The sequence below is a fragment of the Pyrgilauda ruficollis genome, unplaced genomic scaffold (genome assembly GCF_017590135.1).
Source record: "Pyrgilauda ruficollis isolate IOZ18807 unplaced genomic scaffold, ASM1759013v1 scaffold79, whole genome shotgun sequence".
NCBI lineage: Eukaryota > Metazoa > Chordata > Aves > Passeriformes > Passeridae > Pyrgilauda > Pyrgilauda ruficollis.
The window spans coordinates 6,002,061-6,028,031 of record NW_024529821.1 but is presented as its reverse complement, the minus strand read 5'-3'; the positions used below and the strand labels follow the sequence as shown (position 1 = coordinate 6,028,031).

Here is a 25,971-nt window from a genome sequence, read left to right as displayed (position 1 = left end):
TGCCTCCCATGCATCCAAAAACCTGGGGAGCTGGAACTCCTACTTGAAATGCTCCTTTTGTATTGTGCTTTTAAATGATGTTTAGCTGTTGCTTTTTCCCCCCCCCCCAGGTAGAGGCTCCAAGCTCCACAGCTCTACTCACTGCACTTTCCTGGGAAGAGAAGCTGTCCTACCTCTCTCCTCCTTCAGGCTCGTGCTGGGGAGTGAGCAGCAGCAGCTGCAGTGCAGGTAGGGAGGCTCTGTCACAACAAATGTCAGTTACTCAGAGCAGCCAGGTGACCACAGCAGCAGCACTGAACGTGACAGTGGCTGTTCCTCACTGCCTTGGGGCTGGAGGGAAGTTGCAGCTTCTACTGAGCAGGTGAGCACAGGCCCAGAGCTGATCAGAGTAACACCTCCTGCAGTGGTTCCTGGTGAGGCTGGCAAATAATCTTAGAGAAAGGAGGCTGGAAGGGCCTTCTGGAGGTCTCTGTTCCAGCCTCTGCTGAGGGGAGAAGCCCTTTTTTGTCTGCTGTTCTTAAGAATGGACTGGCTGTGCCTCTCCTGTGCCAGAAGGGTTTGGATGTCCCACCAGAACTGCCCTTTTTTGTCTGCTGTTCTTAAGAATGGACTGGCTGTGCCTCTCCTGTGCCACCCACCTCTGTCCTGGGGCTCTGAGACCCAGCTGCTGCAGCCAGCAGGGCAAAGCTGCCACAGGCCAGACTAACAGAGGAACAGAACAACTGAGTCTGGGATCAGCAGGGCCTGGTCTCCAGAGCACTGAAACCCAAGCTCAGGATTTTCCTCTCTGAGTCAGTGGTGGAGTTAGGAAGTGGAGTCAGACTCCAAAGTCTGTGGCCAGTGGAATACCCTTGAACTCCACAGGGGTCCAACTTCTCAGCAGTGGGAGGTGGCTCAGGCAGGACTGAGCCACCTCCAGGGCCTGTGGAATGAGGGAGCCAAGGGATGTTCGACCTTGAGCAATTAGTAACAGCTCACCTGCAGCAGGCAGGGCAGAGTGTGTTGAGTATTAACCACCAAGAATGGGTTTACAGAGAGTCTGGTCAGACCCCCAAATTAAATATATACTATGATTTATTGATGATTATTGGCAAAAATCAAAATTAATAGAACTATTTCTATTGCCAAGCAGACCTCCATTAACCAGACAGTTAACCAGAACTCATATTCAGAATGTCTCCCAGCATGGGCAGCCCCTGCTCACCCTCACAGTGGGATGTTGGCATGTTTCTTCCAAGGACTGGACTGGGATTTACTGGCCAGTACATCAAGGTCATGGCAGATGCGTGTGCGGGTGGTCGAAGGCTGGATGATGTCATCAACAAACCCTGCAACAGAGTAAAACAAAAAAAACCCTCAACCTGACCAACCATGAAGTGTTTGCCTCCCAGCCTTCTGTATCTAGGCTAACCAATCAGTTAGCAAAATCAACACAATGGCTGGGATAAATAAGTTCACAAGTTATAAATTAACTGCATTTAAAATAGACTGACAAGGAAACATTCCTGAGTCAATTTTTAAATTCTGAATATAACTTGCCTTTTAGAGCAGTTACTGCTCCAAAACTGGAAGCAGAAACAGTGGAAAAACTTGCTCCTGAGAGTTCTGGAGAACATAACTCTCTTCAGGCCACTGCTTTGCATCTATGGCTGTATAACAGATTGTCAAAGCACCTGTTCTATAAAGAAAAAGGCTGAATTTTGAGACACCTTCTGCTATCTACACCATTGAAAATGCACTTTGCAGAGCAGTCCCTGCTTTTCACCAGGCTCTTTGCAGCTGAAGATGTGTCCTGTGTCCAGATGTTGTCCACACGCACAGGCTGTGGTTAAGCATCACCTTTCTAACTCAGACACAACTATCTTACCTAAAAAACTTAATTGTTAGCAAAAGGTTTACTCAATAGCACAACTTTATCTCCATGCAATGGCAAACCAAATGGAAGACAGTGTGGGAGATAACCATACCTCTTATGGCAGCAGGGAAGGGGTTTGCAAACTTATCCACGTACTCCTCCTCTGCATTTGCCTCCTTTCCTCTGAAGATGATCTGGACAGCACCCTGGGAACAGAAGGGCTCAGTCAGTGACAGTCCCTCAGGCCATGCCCTTCAGGTGAGGGCATGGGAGCATCCCCCCTGCCCACAGCACCAGGACAGCCCCTGGTGCTGGCATGGCACTGGTGCTGCTGGCAGGGCACTGCTGCACCACAGTGAGAAGGGCCTGGACTCACCTTGGCTCCCATCACGGCCACCTCAGCTGTGGGCCAGGCGTAATTCACATCTCCTCGTAAATGCTTGGAGCTCATCACATCGTAGGCACCCCCGTAGGCCTGTGACACAAACCCGGGCACCCACTCCAGGAGTGGCCTTGCAGCAGCAACAGCCTGCATTGCTCCTGCAGCTTTTTCTTGTCCAGAGACAAGCATCTGGGGCTTTTATCTGAAGGAGAGCATGAGCATCTCCACTTTGTGTATTTTTAGGAATAGACAACACTTCAACTAGAGCCCCAAAAGAGCAAGGAAGGGGGCTGCTGACCATTCTGCACGGCAGGCAGGGAGGGGTCAGTGTGTATCCAGACCAGCAGGCCTCAACTTGCACCCTGCACATGCACACAAACCAACCAGGCAGTGTGCTTCTGGAATTTCCTGGCCAGGGAATGCAGCACTCAGGCTCTGCAGTGCTCCACTCTGAAACTGGAAATGCTCCAGACAGCAGTGATGAACAGGTACTGCAAGACTGCAGAGCAAACTGCAGTGCAGTCCCTGTCAGGGCAGTACTGAACAGTGCAGCAAGGCTGAAGGATTGACAAGTACTGCATGGAAATACTTGGAACAATCAGAGAAGGCAAAGGAGCAGAAAGTTCTTTTTTATTTTTGCCGTGATAAGCCAAAAGAGTATCAGAAAAACAAGCAGATGGGGCAGAGCAGCAAGGAGAAGGCTAAAGTTGTAAGGTGTCAGCCCCAGAGCTTATGGCAGTAAGATGTCAGGTACCTTATGGAGAAAGGAAGATGAGGTAGAGCATAGCAGAAGTCTGGGGAGGAAAAGAAGCCACATGAGTGTTCAACCTGAAGACACAGCAGAAGACAGATGCAGCCAGTGCTGGGTTTGCAGAGGGAGGCTCAGGAAGCAAGATGGGAGAAAGCAGAATTGCTGCAAACAGATGGCATCTCCTTAGTGAGACAAGCTGGGTGACATGGGACAAGTACTTGAGTGAAGGCATTCCAGAGAAAAAGCAGGAAGCAGAAACTGGAAGTTCCAGAGGGGTACAGAGACAAGAGGAAGGAAGGAACTAAGGTAATGGTCTGGAAATAGAAGTGGCCTCTCGTAACATTATACAAAGAGGTGTTACCACATGGGACAAACAGAGATGCGACAATGACAGAAGGCATTGCTGGGACAGACAGACAAAGCTTGGTTTAACTAAAATTGCCACTAGTTCAAAGAGGAACTCTGGAAGACCTCCATGGAATTTGCCAGCTTACCTTTCTGGTGATGACAGTGATCTTGGGCACAGTTGCCTCTGCAAAGGCAAACAGCAGCTTGGCACCGTGACGTATAATCCCACCGTACTCCTGAGCCGTGCCTGCAAAGGACAGGGAATTGCTTCACTCCAGGGAATTCACACAATCCCATCATCCGTCACCAGGAGCAAACCTGACCACCACCACAGCCATGTTAATACCCTGGAGAAGATCATGCCAGGCACTGTTCTCTGCAAGATACTGGGCAACTCAAAAATCAGAGCAGCAGCTGTTTGTATGGAAGGTCACAGAAGCAAAGCTCAGCAGATGGGACCTTCCTAGGAACAAAATACAGTAGAGCATCTTCAAGACTCCAGATGTGACCAGCAGTAACAAACAGCTGAGAGTCACTTCTCCAGAAACCTCATCTTCCAAGCCTCTTTCCTAGACCACACAGAAAGCAGCTTGGCTACTCTACCATACTGAGGACCTACCCTAGTTGTCCTTCAAGGCAGCCCAGAATGATGGACCTTAAAAGACAGAGCATGAATTCCACAGCAGGTGCTTCTGGAGAATGATCATAGGCAGCAAACAGGAATGCAAGCCATCCATGTGACAGGATATTCAACACCCTTCTGTCCCAAAGACAGGCTCACCTGACTGGACTTGGAATCAGCAATCCCCTGTAATTTATTTTTAGGACGCAGAATTTCAGACCACTGGATACAACTCTTCAATAACTTCCTAGCAGTTTATTCACCTCCTGACTTTAGCTTTTAGCACATGGAAATGGGTTTTCTATGGATTTTTTTATGTAAGTAAAACTTCTTTTGTGAGATTGAAGAACTTACTTGGTAGTGTGCTTGCTGGCTTAACATTACTGTTTCCCCTCATGTGTCAGTTGAGTGTCTGAAAATTTCTGCCTACACTTAAAAATGTCTGCTCTCAGCTGCAATTTCACTTCTGATTCTTGCCTTTCCCTGCAGCTGGTAGGACCTGCCAAGCTCACAGACCCTTCCTACAGCAAGAATCAGAACAGCCAGGGAGATTCATCCCCAAGGAGCAGCCTGAGCCCAGCTGGGACACCCAGCCCAGTCCCAGGAGCTGGGGAGCACTCCCAGACCCTGTGTCTAATCCACACCTAGAACACAGCAGCCAGTCACTTAATGCTTCCAGTGTAAGACCATGCAGGTGTCTGAAGTATTTACACTGCCACCCATGACCAATTAACATAAACTCTTTTCTGGCCACAGATTCAGTCCCAACCTTGTTCTAAATATGTATTTTTATCCAGTTACGGGTTATGAACACCTTAAATGTCATCTCTGTGCACACCTGTGAAAAATGGGGCTACTCAAGTGTTTGGGTCACTGATGCTGTGAGCCAGTGTGACATGTGCTTTCATCTCCTTCTGTATTGGACAGGGAGAGGGGATGAGGATGCCACCCTCAGAATTTGTTATTTAATCTGAGATTTCTAATGCTAATGGGCTAATCTTGCCAAATCCCTTAAAACACAACAGTTTTTGGATCATAATCAAACCTCAGGTCTCATCTCTTCAGGTTTGTCTTTTTTATTTTTCTTCTGTTTATCTGCTTTCAAACGAACATTTTATTGTGCAGTATCAAGTCACTACTTTGAATTAGCTATATGGAAATAGTTCTTAGATTCAGAGCAACTGCTCAAATCTGGATTGCTGGAGCGTCTGCTTACACCAAGCCACTGCCTGGTTCGTACCAGAGGAGGTGGCTGAGCCTATACTGGGGAGACAGGAGAGGAACTCCTGGTGAAAATGAGCCAACTCCATTATGTTAAAGCAGGAATTGGAATGCTGAACAGTCACATTCTGATGCTTTGAGAACTGCAGAGGGCTCAAGGTAAACCATGGTTTATACAACAGTATTAACATTAGATTTGACTGTATAACATTTATAGTCCTCTCTCCACCTGTTTTGTAATGGGTCGTTTTAATATTACCCGCTCAGAGAGCCTGTGCTGAAAGCATGCTCATCACAGCCCTTTCCTCACTGATGTACCTCTAAACACAGGCATTTTCCACTGAGAAGAGTCTTGGAGCATCAAAGAAGCTTTAAGAAGCCTGACCATGAGGCAAGCACATTGTCCTTTACCCTACCTTTATCTTGGAGTTTTACATCACTGGAACCTAGGAGCTGGAAGCTGGTTTTCTGTATCTTTTCTGTCTTTCTGGTTTTCTCCCCCCCTTCTTCTAACTCTCTTCTTACAGAATGTGACATTGAATGGGTTTACGGGTTTTCTATGTTCAGCGGTCTAAGTCTGTGTTGTGAAAAGTGATGTTATGTTGCACTTACTCTTTTGTTAATGTTCCTTAATTTTCTATAGTTTTTCAGTAAACTTCAGAGGGTTTTATCTCTTGAGACTATTTGGTTGGGATTTTCTCCTTTGTGTCTACCCAGAGCAAAAGAACCTTGGTTTAGCCCTAGTTCTGAGTGACAGGGCTGTAACAGCCCCTCTGGGCAGCAGGTGGAGGTGGCAGGTTTTCCTGCTGCAGCAGAGCCTTAAGAGCAACACGTGCCAGGATCAGCTGAGGGACTGCACACATGAGGGTGGAACATCCTCAAGTGGCCCTGGGTGCCACTGCTCCCTTCCCAGAGCTGGCAGTGCCAGCTCTCCCCCCATCCTCTGCCTCCCCTGGCCCAGCACAGCCTGTGCAGCACCTGCTGCTGCCATCCTGCCCAGCAAGAGCTGTGTAGAGCAAACAACATCTAAAAACACAGCTCAGCATTTACTTGGGTATAATGCAGCCACCAGTGTCACTTCACACCACTTACAACAAGGGCAGCATCTCCAGGGAATGCAGGTTTTTTCCTTGCACAGGTCACAGTCACAGCTTTTGGCAGGAGGACAGAGCTTTCCAGTGCATGGTATCCCCAAGCCTGACCCTGGCAAACTGGCATCCCAGTGCCTCTGCCAGGCTGCTGGAGACTGCAGTATTACCTGACTGTGTGATGTATCTCTCTCTTCAAGGAACTCCAGCAAAGCCTTGTGACTCCTGAACACACTTGTTAATTAGGCACTATTTCATTTTCCTATAATTTTTTTGCATGTTTCACTATCCTTTAGTGATGACTACTGTAGTTAGAATACAGAGTTTCTGTCCCAAAGAGTGGGATTTTAAAACCTGGTTTAAGTCTACTGCAGCAAAAGTCTCCTCAGAGTTCTGAACATGGGTTTTTAGCACCAACACCACCATGCACCACATGAACTCTAAGGGTAAGGCATACCTGGCAGAAACCCAGGAACATCCACAAACGTGATCAGGGGGATGTTGAAGGCATCACAGAATCGAACAAAGCGGGCTCCTTTCACAGAAGAATTTATGTCTAAGCACCCTGAGTTAAGAACACAGGAAAAGGGGTTAGCAACTCCAGGGATCTGCAGTAATTCAAGGCAACTCAAAATCACACTGTTTTAGCTGTAGTGTCTTCTTAAAACAAAGGAAAAGCTTATCTGTAGATAATGTGGAGATAATCTGCCATGAAGCTTTCCTGGCTTAGAACTAGAGATCACAGAACAAGCTACACTCAAAGGCTCATTTCATTTTTCTGACCCCTCTGTGCAAAGACTTTATATCCCAAAACATAACAGTTTAATTACATACATGTAATTTAAAATATTTTTTCTGTAACCTTCTCTTCATTAGTATTTTTCAGATAGTCATATTGAAAGGTTACAGAGTTCCCCATTAAAAAACCCCAAATGTTAAACAGTCCAATAATATTTTGAGAAAGATCAGCACTTCTGGTAGAGACACTGCAAAGTGTTTCTGTTCTGTTTCAGTGCTATTTAGAATTATATTACGCACAACTGTATTAAAACAAAACACATTTTGTATCAAAGCCTCTATATGAAACATTAAAAAGAGCTGTTAAAATGCTAAATGAAGGTTCAATTTATATTAAAACCTTCTGTCTAGTATCTTGATGGTCATATCTTGTGGAGATGAAACGAATGAAACACCATACTGGATCATCTCATTTTCCCAAACAAAGAGATACAAGAATAAAAACAAGGAGTAAACCAGAACATTCTGATTGGGGAAGCTCACTTCAGAAATTACAGAGTAAGAAGAGAAAGCAAAACCCCCAGACAGTTAAGAAGGGTGATCTCAGCTAGAGCTGCATGTTGTACCTTCAGATCCAAAGCATGTGAGGTCAAGAGCTCCACACTTGAGTATCTGAATGCTTTGCACTGTTCAGGTACAGTGAGATAACCAAGTCCCCTCACCCTACAGGTGAGTTTTAACGATTTTACTGCCATGGAAGGAAGTGTGCAGTCTCTATGCTCTGATTACCCCAGTTAAGTGCAGGCTGCTGCCAAATGAATGGTGCTCTTCTCCCTGCCCCCCCACCCTCTGTGCAGCTGCTGCTCCTCTTGGGCTGGATGCAGCACTGATTTAATCACCTGGGAGCAAGATCACCTTGTTAGCCACTTAAGAAATGGTTTGCAGCTTGTTTCACAGCTCACAGCTACATTACAGTGAGGTTCAAGACAAAGCAAGCAGTGGAAAAACATAGAATGAGTGGAGGAGCACATAGCATAACAGCTCTGACCGAACACAGCATGCACAGAAAGAGACAGAGGCAAGGCACTGTTAAGAGTCTCACACTGGACTCTAACCTGAGGCTACTTTGGGCTGGTTGCCCACGATCCCAACGGTCCGTCCGTTCATCCTGGCAAATCCAACCACGATGTTCCTGGCATAGGCCGGCATGATCTCAAAGAATTCCCTCTCATCCACAATCTGCAAAGGAGAGGCAGGCAGAGCCCATATGAGGCCAAACAGGTGCATAAATACACAGGCAAACACAAACTCAGTTACCTTAGTATTGCAACTTTTAAAACAGTTCAGAACTTGCAGAATTTTGAAGGAAAGAATGGGAGGGAAACCTTCCAGTCTTTAGAGCCTTCGTTGCAAGAATTAACTAGTCCTACAAAAACTACCAAAACTGTCAGTTAAGCGTTCCATCAGGGAACACCTTTATGACTGAAGGGAGCCTTTCTTCCTGGCTTAGAACAAAATGCAAATCACATGTGAAGAGCTTCTTTCTCACATCTTCATTAGCAACAGACTTACCGATTTCCAGTGATAAAACAGTACTTCCTGGAGCTCAGAAGCTCCCCGTGACACATTTGATGTAATCTCTCTCTCTTGGCAAGCTTAGAGCCCTTTCCTGGAGCAGCCTGCACAGCCCTGCTGCCACAGGGTCAGTGCTGGGTGTGCCCCAGGGAATTCAGGGAATACAGTGCCCGTTCCATCAGGGAACACCTTTATGACTGAAGGGAGCCTTTCTTCCTGGCTTAGAACAAAATGCAAATCACATGTGAAGAGCTTCTTTCTCACATCTTCATTAGCAACAGACTTACCGATTTCCAGTGATAAAACAGTACTTCCTGGAGCTCAGAAGCTCCCCGTGACACATTTGATGTAATCTCTCTCTCTTGGCAAGCTTAGAGCCCTTTCCTGGAGCAGCCTGCACAGCCACAGGGTCAGTGCTGGGTGTGCCCCAGGGAATTCAGGGAATACAGTGCCCAGCCAGCATCCATCTGGAACCACACACCCGGGTGGCTGCACTTCCCTCGGGCTGGAGCTCAGTGTGTGCCCTGCCAAGAGACAGCCCTGGTGCATGAGGCACAATCAGAACTCAACACGTTCCAGGAGATCAGAATTATCCATGGAGCAGTAGCGACACCTACACACGGCTGCCTGGGCTTCCAGCAGGATTCCCCAGTTCCATCTGTTTATGGCAGCTGTTCCCATATACACTGCAGTGTGCCAGTCATTTCATTAGCCTCAGTTTTAAAAAAGTTGTGAAAAATGTGAGCAGTATAAAAGTGGTGTTATTTCTTTCCTTTATACTTCCCAAAATCTGTGGGAGGGCTTGAGGGTTTTATCCTAATTCACCTAATGATTTTTATTACATGCCACCTTTTAAATTTCATTACACACAGTGCTGAAAATCACAGTGGAAGAATCCAGGGATTAAACACACCCTGAGCTTGCTTTCACCACTAAAATGAGTCTAAATGCAGCCAGTTGCAAACTTTGTAATTTCAAAAAAATAGACATGTATTTTCTTGTACTGCATATGTACATAACTATCTCTTAGTGTAAACAGGGAAGGGTAGATCTCTGCATTCTGGGTACTTTATTACTTTTTTACAAAAGTGCCAGAATCCAAGACAGAAGCACCATGGTTCAGGGAGGGGCCAAGCAACAGAACTCAAGGGGGATTCTAACCCCAGAAAGAGCTAAATTCCAGCATCCTTCATCTGTGTAGTTGTGTGTACAGCCTAAGATGTATCCTGAAAACCAATCTTAGGATTCTGTTAAATTTTTTTTTCCCCTGCATTTTTTGTTGCACATTCACAGCTACTACACAGGTGGAAGTAGTCACTTATAAAGACTGAAATCAATAAGTAACAGTATCTATATCTTCAGTGCCATTCTACTTGTTTCTGTCAATCATTTAGACCCAGAATGTAATAAATGCAACTTTAATCTGAACACTGTCAGACTTACGGAGTGTACGATGTCCAGCATATCATAGGCTTTGGCTGACTCACTTGGGACAATGGTGTCCAGCTCTGGAACCAGACGGTCACTGTGGAGAGCAGGTAAGTGTGAGCAACAACGTTTAAAGACCAAATGAACACCAAGACCAAAAACTCAAGTAAACATTACCACCTCTCAGAAACTTCAGAACCTCCTCAAATATGGAGAAAGGAACTGATTTTTTTTTATCTCTGGCAGCCTCCTCCTGAAGGAGACCCCTGTTCCACAGACAGCTGTGCTTGGGAAGCCCTGAGCAGCACGGCCCGGAGGCGGCCGGGCTGCAGGGGGCACTGCCGGCTCACGGGACAGACGGGTGTGGCTGATGCCTTAAGTTCTAGCTTTCATATTTTTCAGATTCTCTACTGCCTTAGTCTGTGACTCTGAACTTCATATTAAGTGTTAGTAAATTCTCTTCACAGGGTAGCTAGACAAAACAGTCCTTTTCCACCTTGAGAAACAAGGACAACTGTTACAGCCTCAGGCCCAAAAAGCATAAACAACAGCAAATTGAGGAGAGCAAACCAGGAGATGGGACTTCATAAGCTGTAAAATTGACCCTAATATGTAAATGGACCAAAACTTATAAAAGCATGAAAAATCATGACCAGCTGTCCATCTTGGCCAGAGCCACAGCCAGGCTCTTGTACTGCCCAAAGTGTATCCTTTTAAAGCCTTTTAATAAATACCTATTTTATTCCTTTAACTCTGTCTAGCCTCTGTTCTGGGTCAGCCTCTCAAGGCATCATGGGGACACAGCCGGGCTGCCGGGGACACGGGGGCAGCAGCAGCAGAGCCCAGTCCCTACAGCTGGCCAGGCAGAGCCCTTCTCCCAGGGTGGCCCAAGGCTCCCTGTCACACACCAGGACCTCAGGAACTGCACACTCACCCTGCCCTGCCCATGCTGTCACCCAGGGCTTTGAACACACTGAGCTGCAGGAAACCTTTCATGCTCATTTCCCCTGTCCCAAACAAGCAGAGAGTGGGGAAAGCATACAAGAAAACATATCCACACTGTGTCTTCCCTTCAGAGGCTGTTTAAAGACTTTCCTGTTTCTCCGCTTAGAGTGACACATTTTCACGTGGAGTTTTCCTGTAACAGAGATCCTGCCATGCCATCAGCAGGGACAGGATCAGTTCCCCAGCTTTGATCACATTACCCTCATTAGGGATCCACTCAGCAGGATTCAGTGCGGGGGTGTCAATTTTTATGAGTCACCACTGAGAACGTTTCAGTGAGTATTTTATTTGTGCTATTCCATAAAAATAGTGATCTCTGTAACAAATGGTGTTTCTATGGGACTTCTTACTGAATTAATATTTTAACAATGCCATGATTTAGTACATTTTGAATCAGACAACACAAGGCTCTAGACACAATTCAAAACTGAAGAAGGTGATGTGCAGTTTGACAAAATCAGACAAAAGTTTCAAGTGCAGCCCCATGGCTGTCTCTGTGCTCCCTCAGACACACGGGACAAGGCAGGCACAGCCCTTTGCAGGGAAGGGAAGAGACACAGCTATTTATAGAACAAACCTGACAGCAACACTTCAAGTGCTTTTTCCATACAAATACAAATATTGCATACAAACACTTCCATAAAATGGTATAATGGAACTATAATCTGAAGAAGTTAAACTTGTTTTCACATACTAAACCCTAAGATAAAAATTATTCTAAACTTTCTTGAGTGTAAAGTAGATACAGATGTGCTCCAAGCTCTGTCCTGTGACCTGTGGTACCCAAAGGATAGAAGTGAATAAATTACTGCTCCCATAAATTCACAGTGCTGAAGGAAACTTTAACAGCATTAAAATAGCCATCAGCAAAATGAAGACATTATCCAGGATACCACGTTTGAAAATCTCCTTCAAACGCTTACAGACACAGGACATCTGGAGCTTGCTGCTGCACTCACTGGGTTTCAGAGGTGTTTCTCACAGATCCCACTTAGTGGCACAGAACTGCTGCTCATTGTCAAAGCCTGTGACAGCTGGAGACACCCTCACCAGATGGACACTGGGTTTCACTCAATGCAGCAGTGAAACTGCACTTGGTTACCAACAGCTGGCAATAACCTCCTCCAGAAGTTTGCAGAGACACAGAGAGAGGTAAAATCCCACCATGCCATGCAGCAAATGCAATGCATCAGACACCTCCCAAAGGCTGGGGACATCTCACCAGGGACAACTGGGTACTGCAAGAAACTTGTAAGTCCTTGGAATCCAGGCCACTGACAACACACACTCACCAACACAAGCATCCTCGGCCAAGGCTGGCATTTTTCAACACCAAAAATAACTTACCTAAATAGAGGGAAAAACAACCAAACAACCCCCAACAGGACTTGAAAACAACCAAACAACCCCCAACAGCCCCAGGACTTCACAATAAAAGCGCAAGTACGTTACATTTAATTTGCATCATTTGTGGCAATTTTTGGTGTGGTGAAAACAATGCAATAAGAAAGCAATTACTCTAGAGGAACAGACTGGGACTGGAGCAGCTGTAAGCATCAAACACATCAATCCCAAGCAGAAGGAATCTATTAAGATGTCAGTTTGTCCAGATGAAATAATACCAATCTGTACATTAGGAACATAAATGGGAGAACTATTGGAGATGCTGCTATAAAACCAGATAAATTTAACAAACAGATCTGCCTTCACGTGTATAAAGGCTACTAAACTGAAGTTCTTAGTACAAATTGCATTTATTATATCTCATGCCTTGTAGAAGATTAGTTGTTTTTTTCTTAAGGGACACAAATCTCCTATGCTTTAGTAACTACACCCTCACTGACCACTTCTCACAAAAAAAAACTGCCTGTTATAAAGTACATTGATTTAAAAAATGGACTGTTGCTTCTATAGTGAAAATTAAAATACCAAAATCAAGTCCGTAGAAATCAATTATCCCAGTATAACTTGTTGAATGCTTATAAAGGTCATGATAACCTCAAAGATAATCCCCCAACTCAGCAAATAATACAAGAGATTTGCTTTGGTTTTGTCACTAACAAACCTGAGCAGTCAAGAACAGAACAGAACCAGATCAGCACAGTTTAATGAACTCCTGAAGATCAACACCTACCTCAGAAAAATTAAGGACTAGTAATTAATTGACCTGTCTGGCCATTCTCTGAAAGAAAATGGCAAATTTATTTTTTAAAAAGTGAGAAATGTATCTCAGGGACCAGCCCAGTGATTTGTAAAATCAATCCAAAAGCACCTCCCCAAACAAACTGTTACATAGTCACTGAAAAGCACAGTGAGGGATAAAGAGAAAATAACCTTCCAGACTCACATGTTAAAATCATCACACATGAAGAGCCCCAAGACATATCACACACATGTGAGGAGCTAAAAGGAACATATTCAGGCACCACTCCCATGCAGGAGTGTGCAACAGCCTCTTGAGGGTTCCCTAGGGAAAGGGCTGAATTTCAAGTGCAACTGGAGTTTGGGTCAAAATGCTTTTACTCCACTGACATTCCCTGCCTTCCAGCCTTACCAAGACTCTCTGCTCAGTGTCCCATGCTGTCTCTCTGGCTGTCTCTCAGCTCCTGGAAAAATTCCCTGATAAAAGTCCAGACAGTTGCCATTTTTCCCCTCTTGAAATGGCTCAAGTTGTTTCTGGATTATGTTGCCAACTCCACAATGAGCCTGAGACAACTACGTAACACACAAAGCTTTCTGCCTCCTTGTTGCCTGCCCACCTCTAACCCTCTAACGAGCAGAACTCATCCAACAGACACAGCTGACAGAACAGGGCAAGTTCTCCCCACTGCCACTCACTGTGCTATTTCCTACCTCTCTCGCTTGTTCCAAGGGACTGGGCAGCCCACCTGGACAGAGATTGCTTTTCCCCACATTCTGCACACAGCCTGGACAACAGCCCTTTCAGAAAACAGAATTAAACCTAACAGCGAACACACACATGTTGGAACACTTCCCATATTCACATACCAGAATCATCTGCCAAGATCCCAGGCACAGAACACCCATGTCTCTGTGCCCCTTAAGCCAGAGAAGCCATGAAATGCAGTGCTCAGAGAGCACCAAGCTCAGCCAGGCTCCCCTTACCTGGGATCATGGCACTCACAGACTGGAGCTGGGTCCCGGTTGCTCAGGGGTAAATAATTAAAGAACTCTCGGAGGTTCAGCAGAGCATCGATGTCATTCTCAAAGGCTCTGTGTGCAACTCCTGCACAAACACAGCAAAGCAGGTATGGAAATCATTGCGCAAGCTTTCCTTTCCAAATAGATACCAATAAAGATAGAAACAAGCAACAGCAAGACTCTTTAAACTTGAGCTGTTAACAATCAGGAGTCTTAAGCCATCAAATCTCACCAGCTAAAAATATCTAGAAAACATGTGCTGTGTCAGACTTCCTCCAGAACAGGTCTGGATTGATGACCTCATATTTAAAATAATGTGAAGTGGTTTATCAGCTGGCACAGCCCTACCTGGACTCCAGCCTTCTGGAACTCTGATCAGGTTACTGTGCTGCACCCAAGTGTTGGACTACAAGTGCTTTTTATAAAAGGGCTGGATCTGGGCAGTACCTGTGTGTGTGGTTTTCGTTCATCATCAGCTCGGTCCACACAGAATTTGAGATCCTCAGTCATTTGAATCTTGAGAAGATTCATGACTCACAGACTCAGACATTTTCACAGAGGGGAAAAAAGGGTCAAGAAGTGCTTCAGCTCACACTGCCACTTGGTTTACAGTTAAGCAGTTCAATCGATCACATTAGTGAGCAAACAAGGGACTGCTGAGAATCTTTCAACTCATGGAAATGTCTGGACAACAAACAAAAAAACCGCACCCCAGGCTGACTTCACTAAGCCCTACTCCCTGACAGTATTCCCACTTCTAGCATATTTTGTGGGTTTGTTACTTTCTCTTCCAAATCCCAGAACTCTCCCACATTCCCACTCTCCTTTCATTGTGTTCTGTTACTAAACAGGAGCTGCAGGAAAGCAGATGCAGAGTCAGATCCTGTGCTTAGGCAGAGCTTTGTCCCTTAGACTCATCTGGATTGGCCAACGGGCTGTTTAGCCAGAACTACTCTCATTTACTCTGAGCACAGTTAGCATGCTCAGTAAAGCCCCCAGCTCTCACCAGACACTGCAGTGTGTGTCTTTGCACCCCCAAGCTGCTCCTGGGTGACATCTTCATTGGTGACAGACTTTACCACGTCAGGCCCGGTGATGAATAGGTAGGATGTGTCCTGAGGGAAGGGGAAAAGCAGAAGCAGTGAATGCCAGTGCCAAGCTGCAAAAGCACCTAAGGAACAGCCACAGCCTCTAGAGACTTCCCCTAAAATAAGAAGAGGGACAAATTTCTTTAAAAGGCTGCATTGCATTAAAAATCCACTGAAAATGCAATTGTCCACAAGTTATCTGGGAAAGTTTTTCTCAACTTTTCATGCAAAATAAAAATCCAAAGCAGGAGATCATCTTGGAAAATACCCCTTCCCATATGGTCACTTAGTGTGTGATCAATGTCACCAGCAGCAGCTCAGGACAAACCCTTACCTTCACCATGAATGTGAAATCAGTTAAGGCAGGAGAATACACGGCTCCACCAGCACAAGGACCCATGATGAGGGAGATTTGAGGAATGACACCAGAACACAAAACATTTCTCTGAAATAGGAAAAAAAAATTGTTTTACCAAAGAAGTGTGTCATTAAATCTGTGCCCAGATTCTGCAAGAATTCACCATCACAAACAGGACTGTTTTATCTACTGGCAGACAAATATCTGGACAGAATCTCTTGATGCAAATTGAACCAAAATGAGTTTCTTATTTCTGTTCCCGTACAGCTGATTCCCTATACCATGCAACGACTGCAAAGGAGAGAACACGAGCCACTTCAACAGATGCTGCCAGGGCACTGCACTGAACCTGCAGTAAGAAGGAGTGGATGTCCCTGACATTTGAATGTGTAGGTACACTGTGCTCAGAGGTAGAAGTAAGCTTACTGACCAGCTGGGGGAGGGATTTTTTTAAAATCAGGTTTCTGCACTGGCTAGAATTTTACACAAAGGTGAATGGTTGCTGTCCAACATGGATGGTGTGTTGTTCACAAAACCACTTACACTGCTTGTTGCTCAAGCGGGTCACAATGACTTCTGTAACTCTTCCTCCCAGACTGTACCACCCCAAAACTGTCAGCATCTGACTGACCTGACATCCCACCTGCTTTCCTACTGAAGGGACAGTGTTCTGTACACGCAATTTGATGCAAAGTATCTTAGCCGCATACAAAAGAATGTCATTTCTGTGAAAAAATGAGCAGCAGTGCACCTTGGGGAAAAATTCTTGTATTAACCCCAAAAATCCTCCAGGACATAAAACTTTCACCAGAGCAATCACCACTGGAGATCCCCATTCTCACTACACATTGGATCACAGAGCTTTACAGAGCTCAGCATGACCCTTGTTTAAGACATGGGTACATTTCCCCAAACCCAAGAAAAGAACCAAGGTCTGAGTCTGTTTTACTCATTGGTTGAAACAGAACAATAACCTTAACATTTACTTACAAACACCCACTTGCATGTTTTGTCCACCTTTGAGGACGCCAAACTCCCTGTCCATCCAGCAGCCTACTCACCAAAAATATGTCTGCATAGCCTGCCAAGGACTCCACTCCCTCCTGGATACGGGCTCCTCCAGAGTCATTCAGCCCAATCACGGGTGCTCCAACCATGGCAGCTTGATCCATGATCTAGTGATGAACACAAACTCCTCAGTATTGACCCAGCTACGCTGAACCCCAAAAAATATCTGTCTTCCCAGGTGGGCATCTCCACACTCAGCACTGGATTTGGATAATGCAGTGTGAGTGACACGGTCACAGGAAAGGGGCCTGTGCAGCTGAGGGCTCCCCCTGCTCCTAAGGGGCCTCAACTGTACCTCAAACATCTCCTCAGATATGTCTCATCTGCTCTTCAAAGTTTGTTGCAGTGGTGGCTGTGGAAACTCTTCAAGCTGTATATTCTAATGCTTGATTACCCTTTTTAGAACTTCTTTGGGAGGATTAAATTACATCTTTCCTCCAGAAATTTAAACATTACATTTGTCTTGATACAGAGCAGTGAGGGAGAGCAATTAGCTATTCTTGGCCTTTACTTTTGTGAATATTCAAGTACCTCAAATCTCTCTTCAGCTTTCATATTCCTCTTCATGTTTCTAGGCTAAGCACCATCAATTCAGTTCCACATCCTGTTTTCTCGGGCTCTGATCATTTTGGTTACTTGCCTCAAGATCATACACAATGCTGTAATAGAGCCTTAAGTAGGAGGACTGAATTCCTTACATTCCTTGCACAAAATATTCCTGATTATTGAATTCCAGTAAAATGTCTGCCATTTTCATAACAGTTCAGCACTGGCATGTTATGTTAAGATCTGTTTTAACATCAAGTTCTGCTTTAGTTCCTAAAAATTTTTTGTAAAACATCAGTTAATCCCCATTTTGAATTTTGAAGTTGCTTTTCCCTGCCCTTTCAATCATTGCAATAAAATTATTTCAGACAATCTTTAACTTGCTAAGTGATTTACAATTCCAGTCCCATCTTTCAGAGTGCTTGTAGCATCAGCCTTGAATTTTATATTGCCTAGAAACACAGAAACTACACTTGGTGCCACTCAAGTCAGTGGTATCTCAGAGGACCCAAAACTCCAGCCCAAACAGGAGCTGGTGGTAACTACTTCTGTACAGTCCTAGAATTCACTGGCATGTTCTGCTGTTTTCCAGGGACCTGGAATATTTATGGATTTTTTTTCCAAGGTTCTTCCAAGTTCTTCCTAAAACACTGACAAAGACTGAGCCCCAAAGCAACTGATGCCCCTAGAGCCTTCCAGCTTTGGAGCTCACCAAGAACAGCACCAACCAGGAAGGACCCATATATTTTCTAGTTCTGTGATCAGACCCTGCTGCTCTAGAAAGAAGAGATCAAAGAAAGCCCACCAGCAAGCATCCCATCATTCCAGTGCCATTCCATCCCTCCCCAGTACAGATACCACAAAGCTCCAGTGTGAAAGAGTAATTCAAGTCCTTTCCAATATCAACACCTGCTAAAACCAAATAGTTGTTATTGAGCCCAAAGTCTTCATGTTCTAGTTTTATATCCACACACTCCTGAGGAGCTTATAGCAGAGTAGTTATTTCCACAGCATAAAAGGCCTTGCGCACCAAAAATCTTGTTTCTGATTCCATGGCAAGAAAATTCAGGAAGATTTCCCAGTTCACACCACTCAACACTCATCCATGAACGAGTTCTTGTCTCCCCAGTCCTGGGATTCAAAAACTCTTCTCGCAAGACAAGCAGACAAACAGGAATAAATAGCCACAAGTGTCTGATAAGAGAAACTCTCAGGGTCAAGGTGACCTCAAAGTTGTAAAACTGTTTATCTTCAAGCTGTTTACTTGTTACATTTGCTTTCTTTTTAAATATTACACCCTTTCACAGCACACTGTTTAGAGAAAAACGTTTCTCCAAATTCATTCATCTTCTCTTCAGTGGACAATGAGTAGTTAATTTATATTTGTACTTGGCAAGTCTCTCATCCTTTGCAGTAGAGTAGAAGACATAATTTAATGTAACGAAGTGTGTACTACCTGGAAAAGCTCACTCACACTCAGAAAGTTTCCAGAGGCACCACCCTCAGGCATGGCACACATCAGAGCCCACTAAAGCCAGTCACCAAACATTTTCTCCAAAGTCATTATCACAACAGCCTGAAAAAAGGATGCTGACATTTTTTTTTTTTTGTTTTCTTCTGTGCCACATTACCTTGCAGATCTTCTGGGCATGAGCTCCAGATAAACTGCCTCCAAATACAGTAAAATCCTGAAAATAAAGCAAATTTTCAGATTAGGGAAATAATAATTTCAGTAAAATGTTGTCAATTATTGCTAGTAAAAAACATAATCCTGCAGTGCTCTATATTTGGATGCTGCTTCAAAACAACTGACTCCCTCAGTGCAGCCTGCAGAGGATGCCAGCTCAATCCAAGCATCCTTTACAAGGAGGAAATACAAACCTGGACACACATCACCATTCTAGACTCATGAGTTATGTCCAAGGGGTGCTGTAGGGACTATGTCAGTCAAAATCTCTAACAGGCCCTGGGACTGCTCCAGAAGAAAAAGAGGATATTGACACCTCCTGGCACAAACAGAGCCCAGAGCCAGCTCCCGAGGAGTTTCTCTGCTGCATTCCCACCGAGTCTTACTCCCAAAGAAGCCCCAAAAACTGTGTGGACAGAGACAGCATGGCTATGACTAACATTTGAACCAAAAAGGTTCAGCATCTCAGGAGGCAGCTCAATTTGGAGGGGAAAAGGTCTTTAAATATAAAAACGGAGGGATGTATCATGAAGGGGCACTCTTAAATTCTACTAACACAAAAACTGCCCCCTACTTGTGTTCTAAAATGAAGGTTTGTGTTTGGCTCCTCTCCACATGCTCAGGCCCATGTAACGGTGACTCTCCTTGGAAGGAGCACACATCCAAGACAAAAAAGGCAGAGTGTACGCCTTGCTCCAAGGTAACACAGCAACAGCCACTTTGGCCATGACAGCAAATGGAACAAAGGCTACTTTGTGGCCCAGAACAGAGCAGCACTTAGTAATGATCTGAAAGAAAGCCTTTCTTTCACAGTGAGTGACCAAGATAAGTCTCTACCTAAGATATTTCCTCTGAAACACTTTTATTTTAATATAAAAAATATATTTTAACATAAAAAGTATATTTTATCTATTTATATGCTATCTATCACAAGTTTTTCTGCTTCTTGTTTGAGGGTGCCCTGCTTCCTCCCACAGGTACATTGCTATATGGCCACGCTGAACTATTGTGAACTTATCCTTTGAAATAAGTTCATACTACTTAAAAACAAGTAAAACTTTACCTGACTGAAAACATAAGCTAGTCTCCCATTAATCCGTCCACGGCCAGTCACCACACTGTCACCAGGATACTGCATTAAAAACAGATAAATTAACTGAAAATAATAGAAAGAAAAATCAAAGCAACTACGGTGTCTAATAAAATTTCCACAAACTCCTACTAAAACAAAGCAAAGACTGACTTCCTGGGAGGTCTCATCTTCCATGCAGTGGGGGCTCCACAAAGATTTTCCCCAGCTGTGAAAAGGAAAACTTAGAGGTAATATCACATAATCATTATGTATTAGAGTAAAGATCATTGAACTTAGCAGTTTCCCTTCAAATTTCGAATATCTGAAATTAAGACAAATCACGCCCTCAGAGACAGGATAGGATGTACCTTTTATCAGGACTAGCTGATGTTTTGGAAGAATTGACATAGTGCAGAAACTCCTGAGGTGTTGATACAGGACAAAAAACAATCCTGGACAGGTCCAAAAATATAATTACAGTCACCTCAAATACTTGAGCTTGACCTGTCCCACTTTTCACCCTGTAAATAAGGGAAGAAAGAACTGATCAAGGAAATGGAGCCTGTGAGTCTTAAAATGTGCTTCATCTATATTGTATCGCTTTCTAGTAAAAAAATATACAGAAGTCTTTCAAGACAACAGTAGGAAAGGAACTTTTCTGGGCTGTCAGTAAAAAAGGGAATTTCACGCACTGAAGTGCTTTTTGTTGTTTGGTATTAAAATTAAAAAAAAAAAAAAGGAAGGAAAACAGGGAAGTGTGTGCTGCAGGACCCACCCTAAGGACCATTTATGCCCAGGTGATCTGCTGTCAGGAAGGTCACACTTGTCTGGTGCCTTTTCTCAGGCTGCACACACAGCACTGCTCTCAGCCCCTGGCACACAGAACAGCAGCACACACCTGTATTTCAGCCACTGGCACGTGAAGGTGACTCCCAAAAGCCTCAGCAGCCCACAGAGCGGCCTGGATGTGAGCACAAGTTCTACCCTACCCTCAGAAAGTTCCAGGGACTCTGAGAAATTCAATGCTAAACTAATATTCCAGCTCAGTAGCCACAGTTAGGTCATCTGCTGTGAAACTGTGCTCTGTAAACACAATCTGCAGCTCCCTGAAGGGTGAATTCTGAAGCACAAAGGAAAAAATTAACCCTCTTGTCACACTCAGGACTCTGCTGCTCCTCCTATTTTCAGAAACAGCAATTTGTTATCAACAGTGTGATATGCAGCATGGAGTAACTCGATGAGAGGCAACTCAGGCAGTTATTTGAGTTTGCTGGGGAACAGAGTAAAAAAAATAGAGGAAAAAAGATGATTACTCTGCTATCCCCTGAGAGGGGAAGAGGTCTAACACAACATCCTTCCCAGCACCAATGTCATCAGCCTCCCATCTGACCCAACAAACAAATCCTTCACCTTTGTCATTCCCAGCACCCCTCCCTCACGCACAGGCTGATGACAATTGCTGGTTGCAATCCTACAACCTGAAGGACTGAAAGCCAATGAACTGGTTAAAGAACTGCACAAAGAGAAGTTATGGCCACTGTGTGCAGCACAGGGCACACATAGAGCAGCTCCTCGCCCTACACCAACAACCCACAGCAAACAGCCTCTGGCTACAGCAAGACTGACAGCGAACAGGCACATCAGCACCAGGCACTGACATCCCAGCAGCTCACTGGTCCTTCTACCAAACCACAGCAGAAGACTTTTCCCAGGTAGAACATGATCAGGCATCAGTTATCATGAGAGACTCTGGGGAGTCCACGGATTTTCCCTGTGTGTATGGAACTCCCTGTACCAGGCTGGTTTAGGATACATGGCCACATGTCCAGAAAGTGCCTTAGCAAGCAGGGTGCAAATGGCTAACAAAGCAGTACAAATGCTGGGACTTCCAAACATCCAGATCAGATCGTAAAGCCCTAAAGGATTTTATGACTGTTGTTTGGCAGGCATAAATGTAGATCTGAGTTGCTTCATCCAGTAACTCTAATCCTACCTGTAGGGAAGCAGAAGTATCTATCTTGATTTTCTCCTCGTATCTGATCTGACTGACAAAATTGCACCAACAAAGCTCTGCAGCCTCCTCTACTGTTTAAAATGCAAATCTAAGACAATTCCCAGGAAGGTATTTGAACCAAACAGGTGACCTTATAAAAAAGGTATCAAGTTTAGACAACAAAAAACTCTGTAAACTCTAAAATGGAAACTAAGAGCAAATGTACAATACAAAATTATACATAAAAAGAAAACAAATAGTAAAAATCACATGTGAAAGAAGAGCCCATTTTCAACCAGTGGGCTGGCTGCACAGCAGAGGATGCTGAAATGAGAGTTATATGAAATAAAACTACCTTATTCTTACTAGAGTCCATCCCAAAGTCAGTACATCTGTGTTCCACAAACATGTCATATTCATCAAAACTGTCAGGGTCCAACAGCAGCAGAATTCGTTCCCTTGCTGTCAGCTTTCCCTGAAACACAGCAAGCAACAATTAACAGAGCCATCAGGTGATTCTGGCTGTTTGCTGACCCCCAGAAGATGCAGTTTAATCAAGCAAAACCTCACCTGATCTGCTACGCAGGGTCCATTAAGCAACTGCAGGCCCCCAAAGCTGGAAATGGCCTATGCAGTAATTATCCTCCTCAAAAACAAATCTAATGCAACCCAGACTCTGAAAACAAGGGTGACTGTTGGAGCAGCACTACCACAGGAGAAAGGAAACAATCTCAGAGACTTTTCAACAGGACATAAATGCATCACAGCTACTTTTGCCTAACATTTAAATGCTGCTATTAAGGCCTTTTTTCTATTCTTAACTAGGGAACTCTTCCACAGCTAGACCAGTCCTCCCCAACAGCTCAGGGTTCAATTCACCACACTCAAATATTATTTGATTGCAGTAAATAAGAGGGAAGTGTGACAGCCTGCAGGGATCTTCTGACAAAATCCTTCTGGTTTTTTTTCCCTGCTGGACACTGTTATGGACAAAAGTAGGGTAAGGGCCAAGAACAGAATGAGTTGACCAGATATACATGTTCCTTGCTCAGTGTTATGTAGTAAAAAATGACCGCAAAGTTCTTTATATCATAACCTACCAAACAAGTCTGTTCTTTCTAACCATGGTAAGCATCACTCTGCAAAGGGCAGGGCACCTGGGTTGTCTCCTTTAGGGGATGAGGTGACCCTGCATCAACATGACATCATAACACAGCCCAGATTCTACAAAACATCTGACCAGCAGGCTAAAATCCTCATGAAAAGCAGGAAATGCAGGGAAGCCTAATGTAAGCCAGAGTTTTAGTTTATATAAAACATAAGCTGTTCAAGGCCCTACACATGCAGAAGTGCTTGTATATTGGTGTGCCAGTGTCCTGAATGCAACTCAGCAAGACTAAACTCTCTTCGGGGGTTGTATAGCTGGGGAGGGACACTGCTGACAGGTAGAGTGATCACTGCGGGAGCCTTCATGGGAATCGCCGTTCCCACCTCCTTGATGCCTACAAACCACCTTGCACCACACTGAAAAGGTCTCCCTGCAAGAAGCAATAAACACAAACAGGAAACCTCTGCTGTCACCCCCATCAGCACTGCCTACATTCTGAATGAGATGCAGGAGACTAAAAATCCACCTGTTATCATCCCTCCAACCTGTCTTTGCCTTATTTCCACTCTTCTAACTCTTTGCTCTCATTTCAGAGATCAGCTTAAATTTGCTACAGCGGTGTAAAGATAAAGCTGTTGCTCAGAAGTGTTAAGCAACCTAGAACTGACTTACCATTGACAGGCAGAAGTTGCAACTTCTGTCTACACTACCTCTCATACATATTGCAGCCAACCTCGGTGACCACTCTGAGGTAAAGGAATTAGTAAAGCAATTGTTTGGTTTTTTCTACCCAGAGTAACAGTCTTAAGCGCTGCTTGAGGAAACCTTCCCGCAAAAGGGCGTCTGCAGGTGCCACGCGAAGCCGCGAGTCCCCAGCGGAGCCCCGCCGTGCACGGCCTGCCCTCCCCGGCCAGCGTGCGCCCGGCGGCAGCGGGACAGGGCTTTGTCCCGGCCGGCCACCTCTGCTGGGCTCACCCGCTTGTGCTGGGCGTCGATGCGGGCCTGGCCGCCGCCGAGCAGCGCGGCGCGGCGCTTCTCCTCGATGCGCTGGGGCACGGGGGCCGAGCGGGCCCCCGAGGCGGCGCGGCCCCGGCACAACCCCACCGCCCGCCGCAGCACCCGCACGGCCGCCATGTCCCGGCGCTGCGCCTGCGCGCCCGCCCCGGCCCCGCTCCGCCGCCCGGGCGTCCCGACTGTGGCAGGGCGGTGCGGGGCACACGGCTCCGGGAGGCCCGGGCAGGGCCACTGCCAGCACCGGGCCCGGCGCAGGCCGCTGCCTGAGCCCAGCCCTCCGCGGCCAGATTGTTCATCGCTGTTGTCTGTGCGCAGAGACCAGCGGGAAAATGTATCAGCTTTTCCCCCGTTCCTGCGTGGCGGAGAGATTTATGGCGCTTCAGAATCGGGGAAGGCAAGCAGAGGTGTCAGCTCGCAAGATTAGCTGTCCTCTCCTTCTTTCAAATGCCAGAAAGTATTTATTAGGAAAACAGTCCTTGTGACACACCGGCACCGACTCCCTGCCGCCTCCTATGAAGAGGCACAGTGGCTCTTTTCACGGCACACTTTCGGACGGATGAGGAAAATCGAGACCCCTTAAGAAGGGAGTGGGTCAGGATGTGCGGGGAATACGCAGCGCACGCAGCGAGTGCCCGAGCTGCAGTGTATCCGCAATCCAGAGATCTGATGTCATCGCCTCCCAGGCAGTTCTCCAGTGTGCAGGCGCAGCCATCTGTGCAGCAGATCATTTGTTACCCCTGTAGGCCACCTCCGACACCGACCACCAGCAAACCACCAGCCAGTTCCAAGCAGGGCAAGGTGAGTATTGCCCTAAGCGTGCACATACCACACATTAAATGCACGAGCATGGCCCTGTAGATACCACAAGTCTGAGGAATCTCCAAGAATGGAAATTCTTGGATTACATAGCATGTACAAGCTGTTGTACGATAATTCATTTTGAAAGGGCTCTCAGGCTCCAGTCCAGCGTCCTACTCAGAACAGACTCAGCACTGAATTCATACCATTTTGTCAGCTGGATCTTAAAAGTCTGCAAGGACAGAGGCTGGCACACCTTTCTCAGTCTGAGTTCCAGTGCCTGACTGGCTCCATGGGGAACTGATTCACCCCAACCCATTCCACCCAGTAGCAACCTGCCTTGTTTCAGTTTAGGACGGCTGCCTCTTGTCCTCTGCCTGTGCACTTCAGCCAGGAGGGGTTAGTGAGCCACAGGCTCTCCAGTACCAGAAAGCAGCTTCTAGGGATGCCCCCAGTGTCCACTCCAGGCTAAGAAAGATAAAGCCCAGTCCCCCAGCCTCTCCTTCTGAGGCAAGTGCTCCAGCCCTTCAGCATCATGCTGCCCCTCCTCACCACGATGTGCTAGCCTGGACACAGCTGTATAGCAAGAGATCCTGTCAGAAATCTCACCCAGGGTAAGACACCTGACATACACTGCTCTTCCCTCATCCACAGAACCTCTCACTTTGTCACCAGAAGGCACTGAGGTTGGTCACACAATTTATTCCTGGTTAATCTATGCTAGCTATTCCCAATCACCTTCTCCATGTGACCACAAAAGGCAGCCAAGAACACTTGTGCCATGGCTTTCCTCCCAGACCAAACTGAGGGGGATCACCTGACAGTCCCAGGCTTTTTGTAGGTGGGAGTAACCCCAGGCTTTCCCCACCCATCAGGGATCTCCTTGATCTCCGTGACCTTTCAAAGATAATGGTGGCATCACTGCCAACTCTCTCCGCCCACTTGGGTCATCCTGTCTGGTCCTCCAGAATGTGTCAAACTGTCTCAATAGCTGCTGATTCAATCAGCTCCACTGCAGGAGCGCTCTCCTTGAGCCCTGCCTGCAGGCACAAAGGCCTGGGGAG

The 25,971-nt window shown here is 45.7% G+C and overlaps 1 protein-coding gene across 3 annotated transcripts; it reads right to left on the bottom strand.

The window, feature by feature from the left end:
* Positions 1-1,056: 1,056 nt before the first annotated feature.
* PCCB (propionyl-CoA carboxylase subunit beta) lies at positions 1,057-24,397 on the bottom strand. Of its 3 annotated transcripts, XM_041487053.1 has the most exons (16): positions 24,071-24,251; positions 22,343-22,462; positions 19,986-20,054; positions 18,867-18,923; positions 16,683-16,796; positions 15,598-15,708; positions 15,182-15,290; positions 14,140-14,260; positions 10,024-10,105; positions 8,121-8,244; positions 6,725-6,832; positions 3,483-3,583; positions 2,232-2,330; positions 1,968-2,061; positions 1,540-1,649; positions 1,057-1,328 (listed from the first exon to the last, which is right to left on the bottom strand). In XM_041487053.1, exons 1-15 carry the CDS (start codon positions 24,227-24,229, stop codon positions 1,552-1,554), a joined length of 1,566 nt encoding a protein of 521 aa, XP_041342987.1. In that variant the 5' UTR covers positions 24,230-24,251; the 3' UTR covers positions 1,057-1,328; positions 1,540-1,551. The 3 variants fall into 3 exon arrangements, with proteins under 3 accessions (XP_041342987.1, XP_041342986.1, XP_041342988.1); XM_041487052.1 differs by lacking the exon at positions 1,540-1,649; XM_041487054.1 differs by lacking the exons at positions 1,057-1,328; positions 1,540-1,649; positions 1,968-2,061; positions 2,232-2,330 and adding an exon at positions 2,853-3,031 and having other exon boundaries at positions 24,071-24,397.
* Between the last annotated feature and the right edge of the window lie 1,574 nt (positions 24,398-25,971).